The 20,127-nt window shown below is 44.7% G+C and overlaps 1 protein-coding gene across 3 annotated transcripts in view; it reads right to left on the reverse strand.

Moving 5' to 3' along the window:
* LRRK1 (leucine rich repeat kinase 1) overlaps window positions 1-20,127 on the reverse strand; it is a 162,418-nt gene that overhangs the window by 21,416 nt on the left and 120,875 nt on the right. For all 3 annotated transcript variants that reach the window (XM_032175551.2, XM_032175550.2, XM_058428008.1), the window contains exons 21-23: window positions 11,217-11,388; window positions 8,744-8,907; window positions 7,618-7,757 (exon numbers count right to left, since the gene is read on the reverse strand). In XM_032175551.2, coding sequence (XP_032031442.1) covers window positions 7,618-7,757; window positions 8,744-8,907; window positions 11,217-11,388 — 476 coding nt within the window. The remainder of the gene's footprint in view (window positions 1-7,617; window positions 7,758-8,743; window positions 8,908-11,216; window positions 11,389-20,127) is intronic.

Genomic DNA, 20,127 nt, shown 5'->3' on the forward strand with positions numbered 1-20,127 from the left:
TTACAATGTCCATGAAGGGCAATGCAGGGGGAGAAATGAGTGCAAATTATCATAGACAAAACTCAGTCACTGGACACGGGATCCCCCCACGCCTGAGAGGAGGTGCAGAGAAACACCCTCCAAGGTACCCTGCAGAAGTGCCCTCAGGGCAGGCCAACTGCCTGCTTCATGCAGGGTAGGAGGTGGATGCCTAGAACTTTCCAGGCACATCTGATATCTGCAGGTGCATGCGTAAGGCATCCCGTTGGGAGGGCCCCTGGCTGGGAATGGCGGCTCCAGGCGGCCTGTCTCAGGTGCTTACCAGAACCCTTTTCATCTCAGGTGACTGTCTAAGGGACCCACCTGCCAAACACCCAGCACCTGCTGTGGGGGGGAACACTGGCTGCTGGGGAGCTGCAAAGTGCCCAGAAGGGTTCACATGGGCCTAAGGGCCCCCTTAGACGGCCAAGTGCCTCCCAAATCACTATGACACACACACCCAACTGCCTTCTCCGAGGGCTCCTTTCTAAGCCTTTTTTCCTTGCAGGTCACCCTTCCTGCCAACAGTGTGAAGGACCCCAATCCTGACAGAGACCAGACCTGGGATCTGGAAGGTGTATCCTGAGTGCATTCTGCCACTGCCCCTTAGCCACCTTCCCTGATGCTCTCTGGGACGCAGGCATTGCATGCAGGTGAGGCCGGCCCAGGAGGCTGGGGGACCCACCGAGGCTTGCAGGGGCAGCACTGGAATTCCAAACCCGCTCTCCAGTCACTTGCTTGGCCTCCAGCGTTCAGGGGCTGAGGCTCTCGGGGCAGCCTCTCCCACAGCGGCTTGCCCCATTAAGCCCCAGATGGCCTCCCCCCAGCAGGCTGCTCTGGGAGTCGCCTCCACCCCAGGAGCAAAACAAACAGGCGGCCTCAGCAACTTCACTCAAAGAATACTTCTCTCGGGTGAACTATCAATGAAGAAACAGATCGAAAGGGTCTGAGAAGGGCTGTGTTATTGGTTTGATAACTGCCGGGATGGGTGGGGCGGCAGAGAAGGAGAGCAAGGCCCCTTGGTGGCCACGGCTCCCCTCCATCCCTGCCCCTGCACAGGGGATAAATTTCCATCTGCCGGCTCCCCCGCAATTTCAGCCACACCATCCTCACTGTGAAAACAAGACATGTGAGCTCACACTGAGCCTCTCCATGGACCACTCATGGTACCAGTGTCATCCTTCTTGCCACGCCAGTGGGCAGCTGGCAGGCCGCTTCCCTGCACATTCCCAGTGGGGTCCAAGCCCAATCTTCCCCATGGTACTCCCCACCAATGACAGAGCTGGACTTCTCGGGGGCCAGGACTCCCACCAAAGTGCTGTTAAGACCCCCTAGTTGAAGATGGCTGAATAGGAACAGCTCCGGTCTACAGCCTCCAATGTGAGCGACACGGAAGACGGGTGATTTCTGCATTTCTATCTGAGGTACCGGGTTCATCTCATTAGGGAGTGCCAGACAGTGGGTGCAGGACAGCAGGTGCAGTGCACTGTGCATGAACCGAAGCAGGGCGAGGCATTGCCTCACTTGGGAAGTGCAAGGGGTCAGGAAGTTCCATTTCCTATTCAAAGAAAGGGGTGACAGACGGCACCTGGAAAATCAGGTCACTCCCACCCTAATACTGTGCATTTCCAACGGGCTTAAAAAATGGCACACCAGGAGATTATATCCCACACCTGGCTCGGAGGGTCCTATGCCCACGGAGTCTCACTGATTGCTAGCACAGCAGTCTGAGATTAAACTGCAAGGTGGCAGCGAGGCTGGGGGAGGGGTGCCTGCCATTGCCCAGGCTTGCTTAGGTGAACAAAGCAGCCAGGAAGCTCGAACTGGTTGGAGCCCACCACAGCTCAAGGAGGCCTGCCTGCTTCTATAGGCTCCACCTCTGGGGGCAGGGCACAGACAAACAAAAAGACAGCAGTAACTTCTGCAGAATTAAATGTCCCTGTCTGACAGCTTTGAAGAGAGTAGTGGTTCTCCCAGCACACAGCTGGACATCTGAGAATGGGCAAGACTGCCTCCTCAAGTGGGTCCCTGACCCCCGAGCGGCCTAACTGGGAGGGACCCCCAAGTAGGGGCAGACTGACACCTCACACGGCCGTGTACTCCTCTGAGACAAAACTTCCAGAGGAACAATCAGGCAGCAGCATTTGCAGTTCATGAAAATCCGCTGTTCTGCAGCCACCGCTGCTGATACCCAGGCAAACAGGGTCTGGAGTGGACCTCTAGCAAACTCCAACAGACCTGCAGCTGAGGGTCCTGTCTGTTAGAAGGAAAACTAACAAACAGAAAGGACATCCACACCAAAAAGCCATCTGTATGTCACCATCATCAAAGACCAAAAGTAGATAAAACCACAAAGATGGGGAAAAAACAGAGCAGAAAAACTGGAAACTCTAAAAAGCAGAGTGCCTCTCCTCCTCCAAAGGAACGCAGTTCCTCACCAGCGACGGAACAAAGCTGGACGGAGAATGACTTTGATGAGTTGAGAGAAGAAGGCTTCAGATGATCAAACTACTCCGAGCTACGGGAGGAAACTCAAAACAATGGCAAAGAAGTTAGAAACTTTGAAAAAAAATTAGACTAATGTATAACTAGAATAACCAATGCAGAGAAGTGCTTAAAGGAGCTGATGGAGCTGATAGCCAAGGCTTGAGAACTACATGAAGAATGCAGAAGCCTCAGGAGCCGATGCGATCAACTGGAAGAAAGGGTATCAGTGATGGAAGATGAAACAAATGAAGCAAGAAGGGAAGTTTAGAGAAAAAAGAATAAAAAGAAATCAACAAAACCTTCAAGAAATATGGGACTATGTGAAAAGACCAAATCTATGTCTGATTGGTGTACCTGAAACTGACGGGGATAATGGAACCAAGTTGGAAAACACTCTGCAGGATATTATCCAGGAGAACTTCCCCAATCTAGCAAGGCAGGCCAACATTCAGATTCAGGAAATACAGAGAATGCCACAGAGATACTCCTCGAGAAGAGCAACTCCAAGACACATAATTGTCAGATTCACCAAAGTTGAAATGAAGGAAAAAATGTTAAGGGCAGCCAGAGAGAAAGGTCGGGTTACCCACAAAGGGAAGCCCATCAGACTAACAGTGGATCTCTTGGCAGAAACTCTACAAGCCAGAAGAGAGTGGGGGCCAATATTCAACATTCTTAAAGGAAAGAATTTTCAACCCAGAATTTCATATCCAGCCAAACTAAGCTTCATAAGTGAAGGAGAAATAAAATACTTTACAGACAAGCAAATGCTGAGATTTTGTCACCACCAGGCCTGCTCTAAAAGAGCTCCTGAAGGAAGCACTAAACATGGAAAGGAACAACTGGTACTAGCCACTGCAAAAACATGCCAAATTGTAAAGACCATCGAGGCTAGGAAGAAACTGCATCAACTAATGAGCAAAATAACCAGCTAACATCATAATGACAGGATCAAATTCACACATAACAATATTAACTTTAAATGTAAATCGGCTAAATGCTCCAATTAAAAGACACAGACTGGCAAATTGGATAAAGAGTCAAGACCCATCAATGTGCTGTATTCAGGAAACCCATCTCATGTGCAGAGACACACATAGGCTCAAAATAAAGGGATGGAGGAAGATCTACCAAGCAAATGGAAAACAAAAAAAGACAGGGGTTGCAATCCTAGTCTCTGATAAAACAGACTTTAAACCAACAAAGATCAAAAGAGACAAGGCCATTACATAATGGTAAAGGGATCAATTCAACAAGAAGAGCTAACTATCCTAAATATATATGCACCCAATACAGGAGCACCCAGATTCATAAAGCAAGTCCTGAGTGACCTACAAAGAGACTTAGACTCCCACACAATAATAATGGGAGACTTTAACACCCCACTGTCAACATTAGACAGATCAACGAGACAGAAAGTTAACAAGGATACCCAGGAATTGAACTCAGCTCTGCACCAAGCGGACCAAACAGACATCTACAGAACTCTCCACCCCAAATCAACAGAATATACATTTTTTTCAGCACCACACCACACCTATTCCAAAATTGACCACATAGTTGGAAGTAAAGCTCTCCTCAGCAAATGTAAAAGAACAGAAATTATAACAAACTGTCTCTCAGACCACAGTGCAATCAAACTAGAACTCAGCATTAAGAAACTCACTCAAAACCGCTCAACTACATGGAAACTGAACAACCTGCTCCTGAATGTCTACTGGGTACATAATGAAATGAAGGCAGAAATAAAGATGTTCTTTGAAACCAATGAGAACAAAGACGCAACATACCAGAATCTCTGGGACACATTCAAAGCAGTGTGTAGAGGGAAATTTATAGCACTAAATGCCCACAAGAGAAAGCAGGAAAGATCCAAAATTGACACCCTAACATCACAATTAAAAGAACTAGAAAAGCAAGAGCAAACACATTCAAAAGCTAGCAGAAGGCAAGAAATAACTAAAATCAGAGCAGAACTGAAGGAAATAGAGACACAAAAAACCCTTCAAAAAATTAATGAATCCAGGAGCTGGTTTTTTGAAAAGATCAACAAAATTGATAGACCCCCTAGCAAGACTAATAAAGAAGAAAAGAGAGAAGAATCAAATAGACACAATAAAAAATGATAAAGGGGATATCACCACCGATCTCACAGAAATACAAACTAGCATCAGAGAATACTACAAACACCTCGATGCAAACAAACTAGAAAATCTAGAAGAAATGGATAAATTCCTCGACACACACACCCTCCCAAGACTAAACCAGGAAGATGTTGAATCTCTGAATAGACCAATAACAGGCTCTGAAATTGTGGCAATAATCAATAGCTTAACAACCAAAAAGAGTCCAGGACCAGATGGATTCACAGCCGAATTCTACCAGAGGTACAAAGAGGAACTTGTACCATTCCTTCTGAAACTATTCCAATCGATAGAAAAAGAAGGAATCCTCCCTAACTCATTTTATGAGGCCAGCATCATCCTGATACCAAAGCCTGGCAGAGACACAACCAAAAAAGAGAATTTTAGACCAATATCCTTGATGAACATTGATGCAAAAATCCTCAATAAAATACTGGCAAACCGAATCCAGAAGCACATCAAAAAGCTTATCCACCATGATCAAGTGGGCTTCATCCCTGGGATGCAAGTCTGGTTCAACATACGCAAATCACCAAATGTAATCCAGCATATAAACAGAACCAAAGACAAAAACCACATGATTATCTCAATAGATGCAGAAAAGGCCTTTGACAAAATTCAACAACTTCATGCTAAAAACTCTCAATAAATTAGGTACTGATGGGACGTATCTCAAAATAATAAGAGCTATCTATGACAAACCCACAGCCAATATCATACTGAATGGGCAAAAACTGGAAGCATTCCCTTTGAAAACTGGCACAAGACAGGGATGCCCTCTCTCACCACTCCTATTCAACATAGTGTTGGAAGTTCTAGCCAGGGCAATTAGGCAGGAGAAGGAAATAAAGGGTATTCAATTAGGAAAAGAGGAAGTCAAATTGTCCGTGTTTGCAGATGACATGATTATATATCTAGAAAACCCCATTGTCTCAGCCCAGAATCTCCTTAAGCTGATAAGCAACTTCAGCAAAGTCTCAGGATACAAAATCAATGTACGAAAATCACAAGCATTCTTATACACCAATAACAGACAGAGAGCCAAATCATGAGTGAACTCCCATTCACAATTGCTTCAAAGAGAATAAAATACCTAGGAATCCAACTTACAAGGGATGTGAAGGACCTCTTCAAGGAGAACTACAAACCACTGCTCAATGAAATCAAAGAGGATACAAACAAATGGAAGAACATTCCATGCTCATGGGTTGGAAGAATCAATATCGTGAAAATGGCCATACTGCCCAAGGTAATTTATAGATTCAATGCCATCCCCATCAAGCTACCAATGACTTTCTTCACAGAATTGGAAAAAACTACTTTAAAGTTCATATGGAACCAAAAAAGAGCCCGCATCGCCAAGTCAATCCTAAGCCAAAAGAACAAAGCTGGAGGCATCCTGCTACCTGACTTCAAACTATACTACAAGGCTACAGTAACCAAAACAGCATGGTACTGGTACCAAAACAGAGACATAGATCAATGGAACAGAACAGAGCCCTCAGAAATAAACGCCGCATATCTACAACTATCTGATCTTTGACAAACCTGACAAAAACAAGCAATGGGGAAAGGATTCCCTATTTAATAAATGGTGCTGGGAAAACTGGATAGCCATATGTAGAAAGCTGAAACTGGATCCCTTCCTTACACTTTATACAAAAATTAATTCAAGATGGATTAAAGACTGACATGTTAGACCTAAGACCATAAAAACCCTAGAAGAAAACCTAGGCAATACCATTCAGGACATAGGCGTGGGCAAGGACTTCATGTCTAAAACACCAAAAGCAATGGCAACAAAAGCCAAAATTGACAAATGGGATCTAATCAAACTAAAGAGCTTCTGCACAGCAAAAGAAACTACCATCAGAGTGAACAGGCAACCTACAGAATGGGAGAAAATTTTTGCAACCTACTCATCTGACAAAGGGCTAATATCCAGAATCTACAATGAACTCAAACAAACTTACAAGAAAAAAACAAACAACCTCATCAAAAAGTGGGCAAAGGACATGAACAGACACTTCTCAAAAGAAGACATTTATGCAGCCAAAAAACACATGAAAAAATGCTCATCATCACTGGCCATCAGAGAAATGCAAATCAAAACCACAATGAGATACCATCTCACACCAGTTAGAATGGCCATCATTCAAAAGTCAGGAAACAACAGGTGCTGGAGAGGATGTGGAGAAATAGGAACACTTTTACACTGTTGGTGGGACTGTAAACTAGTTCAACTGTTGTGGGAGTCAGTGTGGCGATTCCTCAGGGATCTAGAACTAGAAATACCATTTGACCCAGCCATCCCATTACTGGGTATATACCCAAAGGGCTATAAATCATGCTGCTATAAAGACACATGCACACGTATGTTTGTTGCGGCACTATTCACAATAGCAAAGACTTGGAACCAACCCAAATGTCCAACAATGATAGACTGGATTAAGAAAATGTGGCACATATACACCATGGAATACTATGCAGCCATAAAAAATGATGAGTTCATGTCCTTTGTAGGGACATGGATGAAGCTGGAAACCATCATTCTCAGTAAACTATCACAAGGACAAAAAACCAAACACCTCATGTTCTCACTCATAGGTGGGAATTGAACAATGAGAACACTTGGACACAGGAAGGGGAACATCACACTCTGGGGACTGTTGTGGGGTGGGGGGAGGGGGGAGGGACAGCATTAGGAGATATACCTAATGCTAAATGACGAGTTAATGGGTGCAGCACACCAACATGGCACATGGATACATATGTAACAAACCTGCACATTGTGCACATGTACCCTAAAACCTAAAGTATAATAATAATAATTTTTAAAAAAAGACCCCCTAGTTTTCTTGGGCTGAATCCCAGTGGGATTTCTGTCCTCCCCAAAAGCAGCAGCCCCACCATGATTCATAAGAAATATTAGCATGAACAAGGGCTTGCTTCTAGAATCTCCTCTTACCGGGAAACCACTGATCGATCAAGGAATTGACATGGTCTGTGATGAATGCCATGGCTGAGAAGTCCCTCATTTCTGATTGGCAAATGATTTTGATTCCTCCGCTTTTCTTCTTTTTCCAGTTCACATCGGAAGATTCCACACTGCAACCCAGAAACCAAAAGGAGCCCATTGTGATCTGGCTCTGGGGGACCCTGGGATGACATCCCTACCCCCAGGGACAGGACCCAACCCCCGGGGACCTGGAGTGACTCTGTGCCCTGCAGGACGGATGGGGGACTCCTCCCTGTATGTGCGCGTGTGTGGCCCTGCCTTGTTCTTACCCCGGACCTGGCCTGGTGAAGGAGACACAAGGAAGATTGCAGCCAGGGATGCTCAACCTGGGAGCTGACCCTCAGGTGAGGCCCTAAGGAAGTTCCCGGACCTCCCTGAACCTCAGTGTTCTCATCTGTCCAGCAGCAACCATGGGCTTTAAGTGAGAACATCTATGTGGAAGTGGCAGGTGCCAATCGAGCCCTCTGTAAAGTTACCTTCTCTTTTCCCTTCTTCTCCTCTCATAGAGCTGAAGAATATTTTGCAAAGTTCATTGTAAATATTAAAGTAAGCTTGGGTGTTTATCATTTGTTAAACCTGTTGAGCTGACTTTAGGTCTACCGCTCTCAAAAAAACAAGAATAAATGGCACAGGGCGCTGAGTTCCGTGTCTGGTTATGGGCAGTAGAGATGGGGGCTGAGGAGTCTCGGCATCCCCTGTCCCCAGCCTGGCTTCTCACGGAACAAGGAGACGGGCAGGATGGCTGCAAAGTCACCATGGTGACCTGAATAACCATGGGAGGTGCCTGAGGCTGTCCTGAACTCAATGGCCGCCACGTCCCTCAAGTCCTCAGCTGTGGCCGCCACATCTGCCTTTGCCTTTCCCGTCCTGCAAGGGGGGCTCAGCAGGGGTGACAAGACTCGAGCCTCTGGGACAGTCATGGGAAGGCCTCACATTTCTAGCAAGCTGCCATGACGAGCCGCTCTCACGAGCAAAATTCTGGACACCAAGAGGATGAGGTATCCTGCTGACGTGGCCCCGGGGTGGCTGCTGTGGCACCTGCTGACCCAGCAGGTGGCCTTCCAGGTGTTCCTACCTGAGGTAGCCCCCATCAAAAGTGACCAGGAGCCCTTCCTGCCAGTAGATGGTCTGATTTCTTTTCACTCTGAATGTGCTACAGCGATTTCTCTGGTTTCCTGTAAAACTGTAAATGGTGACTTTCCTGTTCCTGCTTTTAGTATTCTTCTTGTTTTCAAAAAGCTGAAAGACAGAGAAAAGACCCTGCTTAAGTATTCTGGGCTCCTCGCTGGCCCTGGGCAGAGCTCTGCGGAGGCCGGGCTGGGCCCCATCTTGATAAATGTCCCCCGTCTTTCCCACCCTCTCCTCCCACGCTGCTCATCCCTGCTGCCAAATTGAACGTTACATTATCTGACAGGGTCTCCAGGGTATTCCAGAAACACAGTTTTTCCAAAGAATTAAAAAATAGGCTTTCCTTTAAACATTTTTTCCCTTTCTGACTTTACAAGCAAAAATTCGTATTAGAAAATGTAAAAAATACAGAAAAATGTGAGAGGGAAAACAACACCAATTTGACACCAAGCAGAGAGATCATTCAGATTTTGGTATATATTATTCCAGGATTTTTTTTTCTATCTCCATATATTTGTAAAAAAACAACTGAAGCTATATTGGATTTCTAATTTCGTATACTTTAAAAAAACCTCACTTTTCCTATGTCATTAAAAACACACATAAAATTCATTTTTCTAAAGTTTAATATTCTATTAAGCATAGTAGTTTCCTGAATCACTCTCTTCTGAAGTGTAAGTTGGTGCCAATCTTTTGCTCCCTCAAAACCACCTTGAGTTACATGAGAAAGGCACAGACCTTTCTCTGATTGAAAATGATGTCCTTAGTTTAGATGTTTACCAGTCGGATTATTGGTCGAAGGGTCTGAATGTTTTAAAGCTCTGGATACATCCCTTGGAATCACTTTTTGAACGACGAGACTGTCCTGTGCACCGACTACCAGTGTGCGCAGGGCCGCTTCGTGCCCCGGGGCTGGGGATTACGGCTCAGCTCTTTGCTAATGTGATGGATGAAAAGTGGCATCTCACTGCTGCTTGAATTTGCATGCCTTTGATGAGTGATGAGACTGCACTCTTTTCCCCCTCCTGTCACCCATCTGAATTTCAATAGGACTTCTTTCCTAACTTCGAGTGAGGGAAGCTGCTGCCCGGAAGGGCGCCCTGGCCTCCAGGCCCAGCTGGGCTCCACTTGTGAGCTCAGCCTCCCACGATGCTAGTGCTCCATGACCCTCCCCTGAGAACACAGCGGGACACGGAGTTCAAAGGGAGGGCAGAGGAATGGGAACGTAGGATCCCAGCGCCTGCGCCCACTCCTTCAATCGGCGCACCCTTCTGGCCCTATAAACCAATCTCCCTCCCCGCTAGCACAGGCTGCTGCTGTCACGATGGACTTTAAGGCTTTTGCATTGATTTTTCTTACCATTTCAGTACAAATGGGAAGATCAAAGAACATTTTTATAGAGCTAAAAAGTTATAATTCAATAAGGACTTTCTAATTAGGATGTCGCAACAATAAACTCATACGGAGTTTAATGTTAAGGATTTGACAGTCAGGGATTATGCCAGAGGTTCGCAAAACCAAAAGTGTGTCAGAATCCCCTGGAGGGGTTGTGAAGACCAGTGCGGGGTTCCCCCTGGAGTTTCTCATGCAGCGGGTTTGAGGTGGGGCCTGAGAAGGTGTGCTCCTCACACATTCCCAGGTGAGGCTGATTTTGCTGCTATAGGAACCCCACTTTGAAAATCACCACTGTAGCAAATATTGCTTTCATGTTCCTGCCTTGCATGAAATTAACGTTGCCTGACAGCTGGGACTCCTTCCCATAACCCCAGGTAAACCCACAGAAGCTAACTCCTTGGCCGGGGTCTCCAGGGTTACCAGAGCCACGTAAAGTTCCGCACAAGTGGTTCTCAAACTGGACTGCACAGGGCACTCGCCTGGGAGCCTTAAAAATACCAAAGAGGAATCACTTTTTCAAACGATGCTCAAAGATTCTGATTCGATCGGTCTGGAGTGTGGTCTGCATCTTTTAGAATCTCCTCCAGGCGAGTCTAGCGTGCAGCCAGGATGGCAAAACCATGCTTCTAACCTCACGGTTCTCCAAGTGTGGTTGCTGGGCCAGCGGCATCACCTCGGGGAATGGATAGAAATGCGAATTCTTGGCCTCAGTCCACACCTACTGAATCAGAACCTCTGGGGTGGGGCCCACCAAACTGTGTTCTAACAAACTCCAGGTGGTTTTGAGGTGGGCTAACATTGAGAACCACTATTTATAAAGGGCGTGTTCTGTCACTCACAGGATGGCTTAAATGGGTTGGCCAGCGGCCCATGCCACACCTGCCCTTGGCACTACATTGGTGGCATGGCTCTAGGAGAAGGGTCTCCAGGTAGGGCCCCGCAGCAAAGGGCATTCCCCTCCCCCAAGGGTACAACTGTAGGTGCCTCTCTGGCATCTGCCTGTGCAGAAACCGCAGCCATAATACCTGCAGGTCCATCTCCGCCAGGCTGATCAGCATCCGTGCTATAAACCTTTGCCAGAAGCCGACGGGAACGAAGCTCATCTTAAATACTCTCTGAATGGTGTTGGCCGTGGGGTGCCGCATGCCATGGGTGTCCAGGCCAGGTTTAGATGGAAGGAGATGGGGCAGGAGGTAGCTGAAACACACCAAGGGGGATTCGTGAACAGTGGGGCCCAAGCTCCACGGCAGGGCGCTGACCCCAGCAGATGGCCTGGTCTGGGGACAGGCTGTGCTGGAACACTTCAGGCTGCTGGGTTCCTTCCTCCCAGGGCCTTTGGAATTCTGTTATTAGTAAGAGAAGGGTGGTTTATATGCTGAGAATAAATACTCCAAAGGAAAATGAAGACTGGTCCCATTAATATGAGTCTATCATGGTTTCTAAGATAGATAGAGACTAGAATGAGGCTAAGGGAAGACATGAAAACATCATGGTCCTAAAAATGTCAGACATAGCAAATGGGACTCAGTTCTCTATAAATGGGGTTGCAGTTGGGGAATCACTTAACATTAACTTTGGTTGATGAAGGAAAAACAAATACAGCTGCAAGGTTTCAAGGACAATGTAGATATTAGGGTCAGAGTAACATTTTTGGCCTTTAAAGCTATTTATTATTCTTGGCCAGTTGACACGACGCAATTGCCTTAAAAGTTAGAATAAGCCTGTTTTGTGCGAAAGAGGGATGTTTTACGAGAACACTCTCGGTCATCATAAAAATGCTGCATCATTGTGTCAGCAAGGCCTTCACGTCTTTTGTCATCTTAAAACAGCTGAAACCTGGGAGGTCCTTCCAAAAGTGTGCCTGAAAACCAGCAATGGCTGCATGCTGTGGGGCTGCGGGGGCAGCCACCGGACAGGCACAGGACGGCCCCTGGGTGTGCAGATGCTGTACTCTTTCCCAATAAAGGTTTTACCTTCAGCTCTCCTAATCTTAAAATAGATCTATTTCAGTCCAATAAATGTCCTTAGAACTTTCTGGAAAAGACTCCCTAAACTATAAGAAAATACAACGACAGCCCATGGCCCAAGCATACAGGCCAAGTCTCGGCTCTGACGTACACGCTCTGACACATGGGTATACAATGGGGAGAGAAAGGGTCCCCTCTTGGCAGGGCTGGTGAAGGTAGACAGGGGCTGTGCAGATGACGCAGCAGACACAGGTGGTGAAGCAGGAAGCCTTTTCAGCCTTTCAGGTCTTGGGCGAAAGGACATTCCCAACCTCTCGCTAGATGCCTCTTCATCAGAGTATCCTGTCCTATTCCTTCATATCTGAAAATTCCTTGCTTCTCCATCTGCTCAGTGTTTGTTCCCCATACAGGAGGCCCTGGGCCTTGCCTGCTGTTTCTTTCTGCTTTTTCTACTTCATCTCATGCATCCTGGGTCTCTCATGTGGCCCTCTTACAGTGGCGGTGCCCCGTGTCTTTCTTGCTCTTCTCCTTGTTGGAGTGTGCTTAGAGAGTGGGGGGGAGCATTCTCTGTCCCCAGGCGCCCCAGCATGATGTGCAGTGGCACACAGAAGAGGTGCTCCGTGATGTTTTTGAGGGCAGAGGTTTAGAAGGTGACATGGCAAATAAAGAGATCCTGAGTGGCCACAGAAGCCAGTTCTCCAGGTAAGCAGTGGTCTCAAGGTAGTGGAGGCCGCTGGCTCCGGGTTTCAGAGCAGTTACGAGCTGGGAAAGTCCGTCCCAGGGAATAATCAGTGAGTCAGCAGGACAGGTCCTAAGAGGTAAATTATTCATGTGTTTGGTGAATGTAAAGCAGTGACACCCTGGCAGGGCACAGTGTCTGCACTGAGGTGCTGGCTCATGCCACCCCACTGAGACAGCCTCAGACAGGGCTGCAGCCCTTCTCGGAGTCTGCTGAGAGGCAAGGACCTTCCTCCTGAAAGAAGCACAAAGGCTTCAAACTGTATGGTACTTCCGGGGGTTCACGGAGGTTTTCTGAGGGGCTGGAGGGGTTCACTGCAGGTGGGAAACCTTCCCTGGGAGGGGCAGCAAATGTATCTATTTGCACGGATCCAGGGATCCCAGCAGCCTTAGAAAGCTGACGATGCCAGGAGCGGGGACTTGCCTGGGGCACAAGGGAACCATTATGCCTGTGCTGAGATGAAACGTGTCCCACTATTCCTGGATATGCATAGAGCACGACACCATGGCTATGAGAACCTATGACGAAGAAACAGTAACAACTGGACTGTCAGTATTGGATGTCTTGGGAGCTTAAGAGACACTGTTCCGAGTATTTTACATGTATTTATCAGGGCTGTTTCCATACAGGAGGCCCTGGGACGTGCCTGCTACTGTTTCTTTCTGCTGGTCTGAATATTTTACATGTATTATCTAATTTAATCCTCATAACAACCATCATACTTATAGTAATTATATTAGACCCATTGTGCAGATGAGAAAGAAGAAGGTAGTTGGGATTCATACTTGGTGCATCCCAACTTCATATTCTAACCTGCTGTGCCACAAGCCTTGGTAAGGACCTGGCAGTGATCACGCTGATGATCTCGTTCAACCACACACACACACACACACACACACACACACACACACACTATAAATACATGTATATTTTATACATATAAAAACTGACTTCATATAGATAACTGACTTTCTTTTACTGAGTACTCGTATCTCCTCACTCCTCTAACCTGCGATAAAACAATCTGAAAGTTGTCAGATCCGGCAACGTTGTAAACACACAGGCTGTGCCTTACTCTGAACGTTCTCATGGACCAAAGTTAAGGACGCCGCTGGGCCATGTTATGAGGGGCTGTGGAATTTTGAATTCCTCTTTGGGGTTTTATTTTTTAAGGAACCCAGAGAGCTGGAGCAGCAGAAAGACTTGAGGCCCCTCCCATACCTAGTGGGAGGTGGGTGGGGCCTCAGGCAAAGGCGGGGCCAGTGGCTGGTTCCCAGGTGGCCGGGTCTCCGGCCTCGCTGTGCGGGATCCAGGGGACACCCCTGTAGAGAGCTGGAGTTGAGGACGCAGAGTGGCGGCGTGTCCTCTGGGTGCTGCATGGCAACGTTCTGTGGATTTGGATCCTGTGGATTTGGATCCTGGATACAGCTTCATTGCCAACATCAGCATCGAACCCAGGAAGCAGCTGAAATGGAAACTAGTACTCAGAGGCCTGAGGACAAAGCTGGTTCAGGGCAGAGCATCATGGGAGGTCTCACCCCGCGTGTGCTCCCCCAGCCTGGCCCTCGTAGGGGTCCCACCCTGAGGGGAGACATTCAGTTCAGCTACTTCAGAAGATACATCCTGGTAATGGGTAGCACAGAGGAGAGTAGGAGGAAAGAAGAAGCCAACACTACACTTGGTTTTGATGAAAGCCAAGCCTGACAGTGAGACTTTGAAGGAAGAAAAGTTAAGTAAGAGCTCATAAAGAGTCTGCAAAAACTCCCCAACAAGAGCACCCTGCTTGGTAAGGCTAGGGGGCCTCACTGCCTCTCCCCTGCCTTCCATGGGCCAAATGCTAGGGCCAGAGCACATGTTGTGGGGAGGCAGAGACGTGTGCTGCCCAACGCTCAAGGGCCGATGGCATAACTGAGGGTCTGGGCAGGTGGGTAAGAGGTAACAAGTAGGGGAGTGTAAGGGCAGTAAAAGCCACAGGAGGATGGTGGCAGAGCTCTCGGAGGGGCAGTAGGCTTCTCAGAGGCCCCTGGACTGCAGCAGAGCAGGTGGTTGGGCATCCTTGATCACATGAGAGGAGGTGGCATGGGGTCAGAGGTCCTCGGCGAGGGGTTGGGGTGACGAAGACTGAGGAGGACCCCTTTCTGCCCAGAAGACAATGGGGTGACACCTTTAAAAGACTGACTGAAAAATGACCCAGAATTCTACATCCAAGAAAATTATCCATCAGAAAATTAGAGTGTTAATAAAGACATTTTCTTATAAACAAAAGTGACACCTTTAAAAGACTGACCGAAGAATGACCCAGAATTCTACATCCAAGAAAATTATCCATTGAAAAATTAGTGTTAATAAAGACATTTTCATATAAACAAAAGTCTTGTCTAAAAAAGAGAATTTGTTTCCATCAGACTTAGACTTTAAGAAATGCTACACGTAATTCTTCAGGTTAAAGAGAGATTATACCGATGGAAAGAAGTGAAAAGCACCAGAAATGGTCAACATTTTTCCCTTAATTTCTTAAAAGACTATTGATTGTGTAATTATTCAAAGCAAAAGTAATAACACTATATTATGGGGTTCATTACATACATTGTAGTCCTCCCTTATCTGCAGTTTTTTCTTCATGGTTTCAATGACTGGTCCAAAAATTTTAAGATATTTAGAAAGAGAGAGAGAGAGAGACCACATTTACATAACTTCTATTACAGTATGTCATAATTATACTGTTTTGTTGTTAGTTATTATTGTTAATTTCTACTGTGTGTTGTTAATCACTTACTGGGTTACAATTAAACTTTATCATAGGTATGTATAAAAAGGAAAAAGCATAGTGTACGTAGGGCTCAATACTATCGCAGTTTTAGGCATCCACTGGGGTGTGGAAATCTACCAGCTGTGGATGAGGGGGACTACTGTATAGAAGAAACGTGGATGACAACAAGAGTACAGAGGGTGCTGGGAGGAGTAATGTCACTGAATCGCGCTGAGGTTTTTGCATTTAATTCAAAGTGGTATAATATTAATTACAAGTAGATTGTGATAAGGTAAGGATGTGTATTCTAATCCCAAGAGTAACCACTAAAACACAATACCAAGAAGAATGGCCAAAAACCCAACAGAGAGCATGAAAATACTAAAATAAAATTTAATTCAAAAGAAGGCAGGAAAGAATGAACAAAATAACAAAAACAGATGGTATAAATACAAAATAAATAGAGAAATAGTAGGCTTAAACCCAACCATATAATTATGATAAATGTAAATGAATCAAATATTCCTATTAAAAGGCAGAGATTATCAGATTGGATAATGTGCTGTCAGCAAGAGATTCATTTTTAATAGAGATCATAACCTGCTACTAGAAGAATAGGGAAAAAAACCCAGGTAGAACTAAAAGAGCTGGTGTGGCTATTTTAACATCAGACAAAATAGACTTCAAGAAAAGGAGTATTACCAGTGATAAAGAGAAACATTGTATAATGAAAAAAGGGTCACTTCATTACACAGGCATGACACAAATGTGTGTATGTAACCAATAATGGCTTCAAAATATATAAAACAAAGCCTATCAGAACTGGAGAGAGAGGTAGACTTATCATTAGATATTTTACCATCTCTCTCTTAGTAATTGATAGAATGAATAGGAAAAAAGTCAATGAGAATATGGAAGATTTGAACACGTTGTTTACCACTTTGAGCTAATTAAAGTTTATAAAATACTATAGCCACACCAGAGAAAACACGTTTTTTGTGTGCACTTCAGACTTTCACCAGGAAAGATCACACATTGGCCCATAAAATCAGTCTCAATGAATTTCAAAATACAGAAATCTTAGAATATATTCTCTGACCAAAATCATGTAAGATATATTAGAAAATCTTTCAAATTAATGATAAAAACACAACATAGAAAAATTAGTTGTATTTGTCATATAAAGCAGTGCTTAGAAAGTTATGGCTTTAAATGCTTACATAGAAAATAGGAAAGGCTTAAAATAAATGACCTAGGCTTCCACCTTAAGAAGTAAGAACAAGAAGCATAAATTAAACCCAAAGTTAGCTGAAGGAAAACAACAATAAAGAGCAGTAATAGATGAAATAAAAGAGAAAAATAATAGAAGAAATCAGCAATGGCAACGGTTGGTTCTTTAAAACGATTCCAAAAATTTGATAAACACTTAACAAGACTGATCAAGAAAGAATGAGAGAAAAGACATATTATTAATATCTGGAGAGAGAGGATATCACTACACATTCCAGAGATATTTTAAGTATCTTTATATTAATACATTCTGCACCACAGATGAAAAGAGAAAATTTATTGAAAAAAAGTAACTTACCAAAACTGACACAAGAATAGAAAATTTTAATAACCCTATAGCTAATAAATAGATTGAATTTGTAATTAAAAATCCTCTTGTGAAGTCAACTCCAGGCTATAAATTCTATCAAACAGTTAAGGAAGGTCTAACACCAATCTTATACAAAATCGTGGAGAAAATGGAGAAGGAAAAAAATCCTTTCAATTCATTTTATGAAGACAGCATATGTCTGATAACCCGTAAAGACTTTTTATAAAAGTACCAACCAATATCCCTCATGAACATAGATTAAAAACTTCTTATACAAAATAGAAGGCACTGAAATCTGGCATTAGATAAAAAAGATAATAAATCATGAACACTTGGTATGAATCTTGGGAATACAAGGTTGGTTTAACATTTGAAAATCAATCAACATATTCATTTAACAGAAAAATAACTGAAGAAAAAAATTAACTCAACAGAGGCAGAACAAGCATTTTTGGGGGACAAAATTCAGTACCCATTTATGATAAAAGCTTTCAGCAAACTGGGAATAAAAGGGAACTTCCTCAATCTGATAAAGTTTCCATGGATAACAAAGCTCTGCAGAAAACATCACACTTGATGGTGAAAGACTGAATGCTTCCCCCTGAGATCACACAGAATGACGTCTTCTCTCACCCCTTCTATTTAAGCCTTCGCTAGAGATCCGAGCCAATGCAATCAGGCAAAAAGAGCAAAAAAAATGTGAAGATTAGAATGAAAAAAGTAAAACTGTTTTTCAAAAAAGAAGCATACTTAGAAAATCCTGAAAAATCTACTGGAGCTAATAGGTGAATTTAGCAAGGTTTTTGGATATAAGGTAAATATTTAAATTATATTTCTGTATACCAGCAACAAAAAATGGAAATCAAATTAGAAGATATGTTATTTACCCATATTGGAGAACATAAATTATGTAGACACAAATTTGACGAAAGATGCAGAAAATCTGAATACTGAGAACAAACCACTGTTGAGAGAAACTTTTTAAAAACCAAAATAAATGAAGAGATATACCATGTTCATATTGGAAGATTCAATATTTCTAAGATGTCAGCTCTCTTTGCTCTATAGATTCAATGTAATCTCCATAAAAATCAAGAATCAGACAAGCTGATTCTAAAATTTAGATGAAAATGCAAAGGATCTAGAATAATCCAAAATAATCTTGAAACAGAAGAACAAAATTGGAGGGTGTCATATGCTGAACAATGAGCCCCAAAATACCCAGGTCCTAAACCCTAGAACTGCGATTGTTACACGGAAATAGAGACTTTGTAGGTGTGGTTAAGTTATGGACTTTGAAACGGGGGTAAGATCCCACATTATCTGGGTGGACCTTAAGTGCAGACACAGTGTCCTTAAAAGATAGGGGGAAGAGAGAGATTTGCACAGAAGAAGGCAAGATGGCCGCTGGAGCAGGGTGCCATACTCCTGGGAGGGACGGCTTCCAGATGGCTGACGAGAGGCATTTCAGACTTGCCTCCGACACTGAGAAGAGGCAAAATAGTGAGTAGATAATCACACGTTGAACAGATCATCCAAGAGGGAACATTGGAATTCGACAGAAAAGTGACCGGAAATACCTAAGGCAAGGAAGGAGAAGGAAGCAAGGCAGCCTGTTAGGCTGAGAGCTGAGAGGGACTCCCCGGGGGGGGCGGAAGGTAAGTGAGAGATCCCCAGTGGTCCACATTCCTACTCTGGACTCCTGATATCCAAGGCACAGGAGAGCCCCTCGCCCTTTGTGGGCCCTGAAACTAACTGATGGGAGATTGTGCAATGGCACTGCTCTGAGGGTGCTCACTCTAGGTCTCACACTCTTTGAGACCAGAGCAGCCACGCTAAGGAGGCAATTTATTTATATTTTAATTTTTAATTTCAATAGGGCTTTGGGGAGCAGGTGGTGTTTGGTTACACAATAAAGTTCTTCAGTGGTGATTTCTGAGATTTTGGCGCTCCCATCACCCGAGCAGTGTACACTGTACCCAATGTGTAGTTTTTTATCTCTCATCCCCTCCCACCCTTTCCCCTGAGTCCCCAAAGTCCATTGTATTATTCTTATGCCTTTGCATCCTCATAGCTTAATTCCCAATTATAATTTAGAACATACGATGTTTAGTTTTCCATTCCTGAGTTACTTCACTTAGAATAATGGTCTCCAATTCATCCAGGTTGCTGCAAATGCCATTATTTTATTCCTTTATATGGCTGAGTAGTATTCTATGGTATATATATACCACAATTTTTTTAATCCAGTTGTTGATTGATGCACATTTGGGATGGTTCCATATTTTTGCAATTATGAATTGTGCTGTTATAAACATGTGTGTGCAAGTATCTTTTTTGTATAATGACTTCTTTTCCTCTGGGTAGATAGCCAGTAGTGAGATTGCTGGATCAAATGGTAACCTACTTTTAGTTCTTTAAGAAATCCGCAAGGAGCCATTTTACAGCCCTGTCCCCAACAGACTGTGTACTGTCCTGGAGCCCAGTGGTGCTGGGGCTGAGGTGCAAGAGAAATGTGGGCTGCTACCCCTGGGGCTGAAGTGTGAGTGAGGCATAGGCTACCACCTTAAGGGCTAAGGTGTGAGTGGCATGTATTCCCCACCCACCAGCCTAATCTGTTGCCACTGAAGGTGGCCCACCCTCCCCAGTGGCAGGGCAGCAGTGTGGCCACTGATGTCCCCAGCCTGAGCATTCCATTGCTGGCCTGGGGATCACTCCACTCCTGTCTACCATGGCTGGTACCTGTACACATCACTGAGGGGCCTGAATACAAGCCCACCTGGCCTGGCTTCATGTCCCCTAGCCCCTGTGCCAGAGCACGTGGACTAGGGCTGAGGGACTGCCCAGCTCAGTCCACCATCAGTGGTACCTGAACACTTCT

This window comes from Hylobates moloch, unplaced genomic scaffold (assembly GCF_009828535.3).
Source record: "Hylobates moloch isolate HMO894 unplaced genomic scaffold, HMol_V3 SCAFFOLD_14, whole genome shotgun sequence".
NCBI lineage: Eukaryota > Metazoa > Chordata > Mammalia > Primates > Hylobatidae > Hylobates > Hylobates moloch.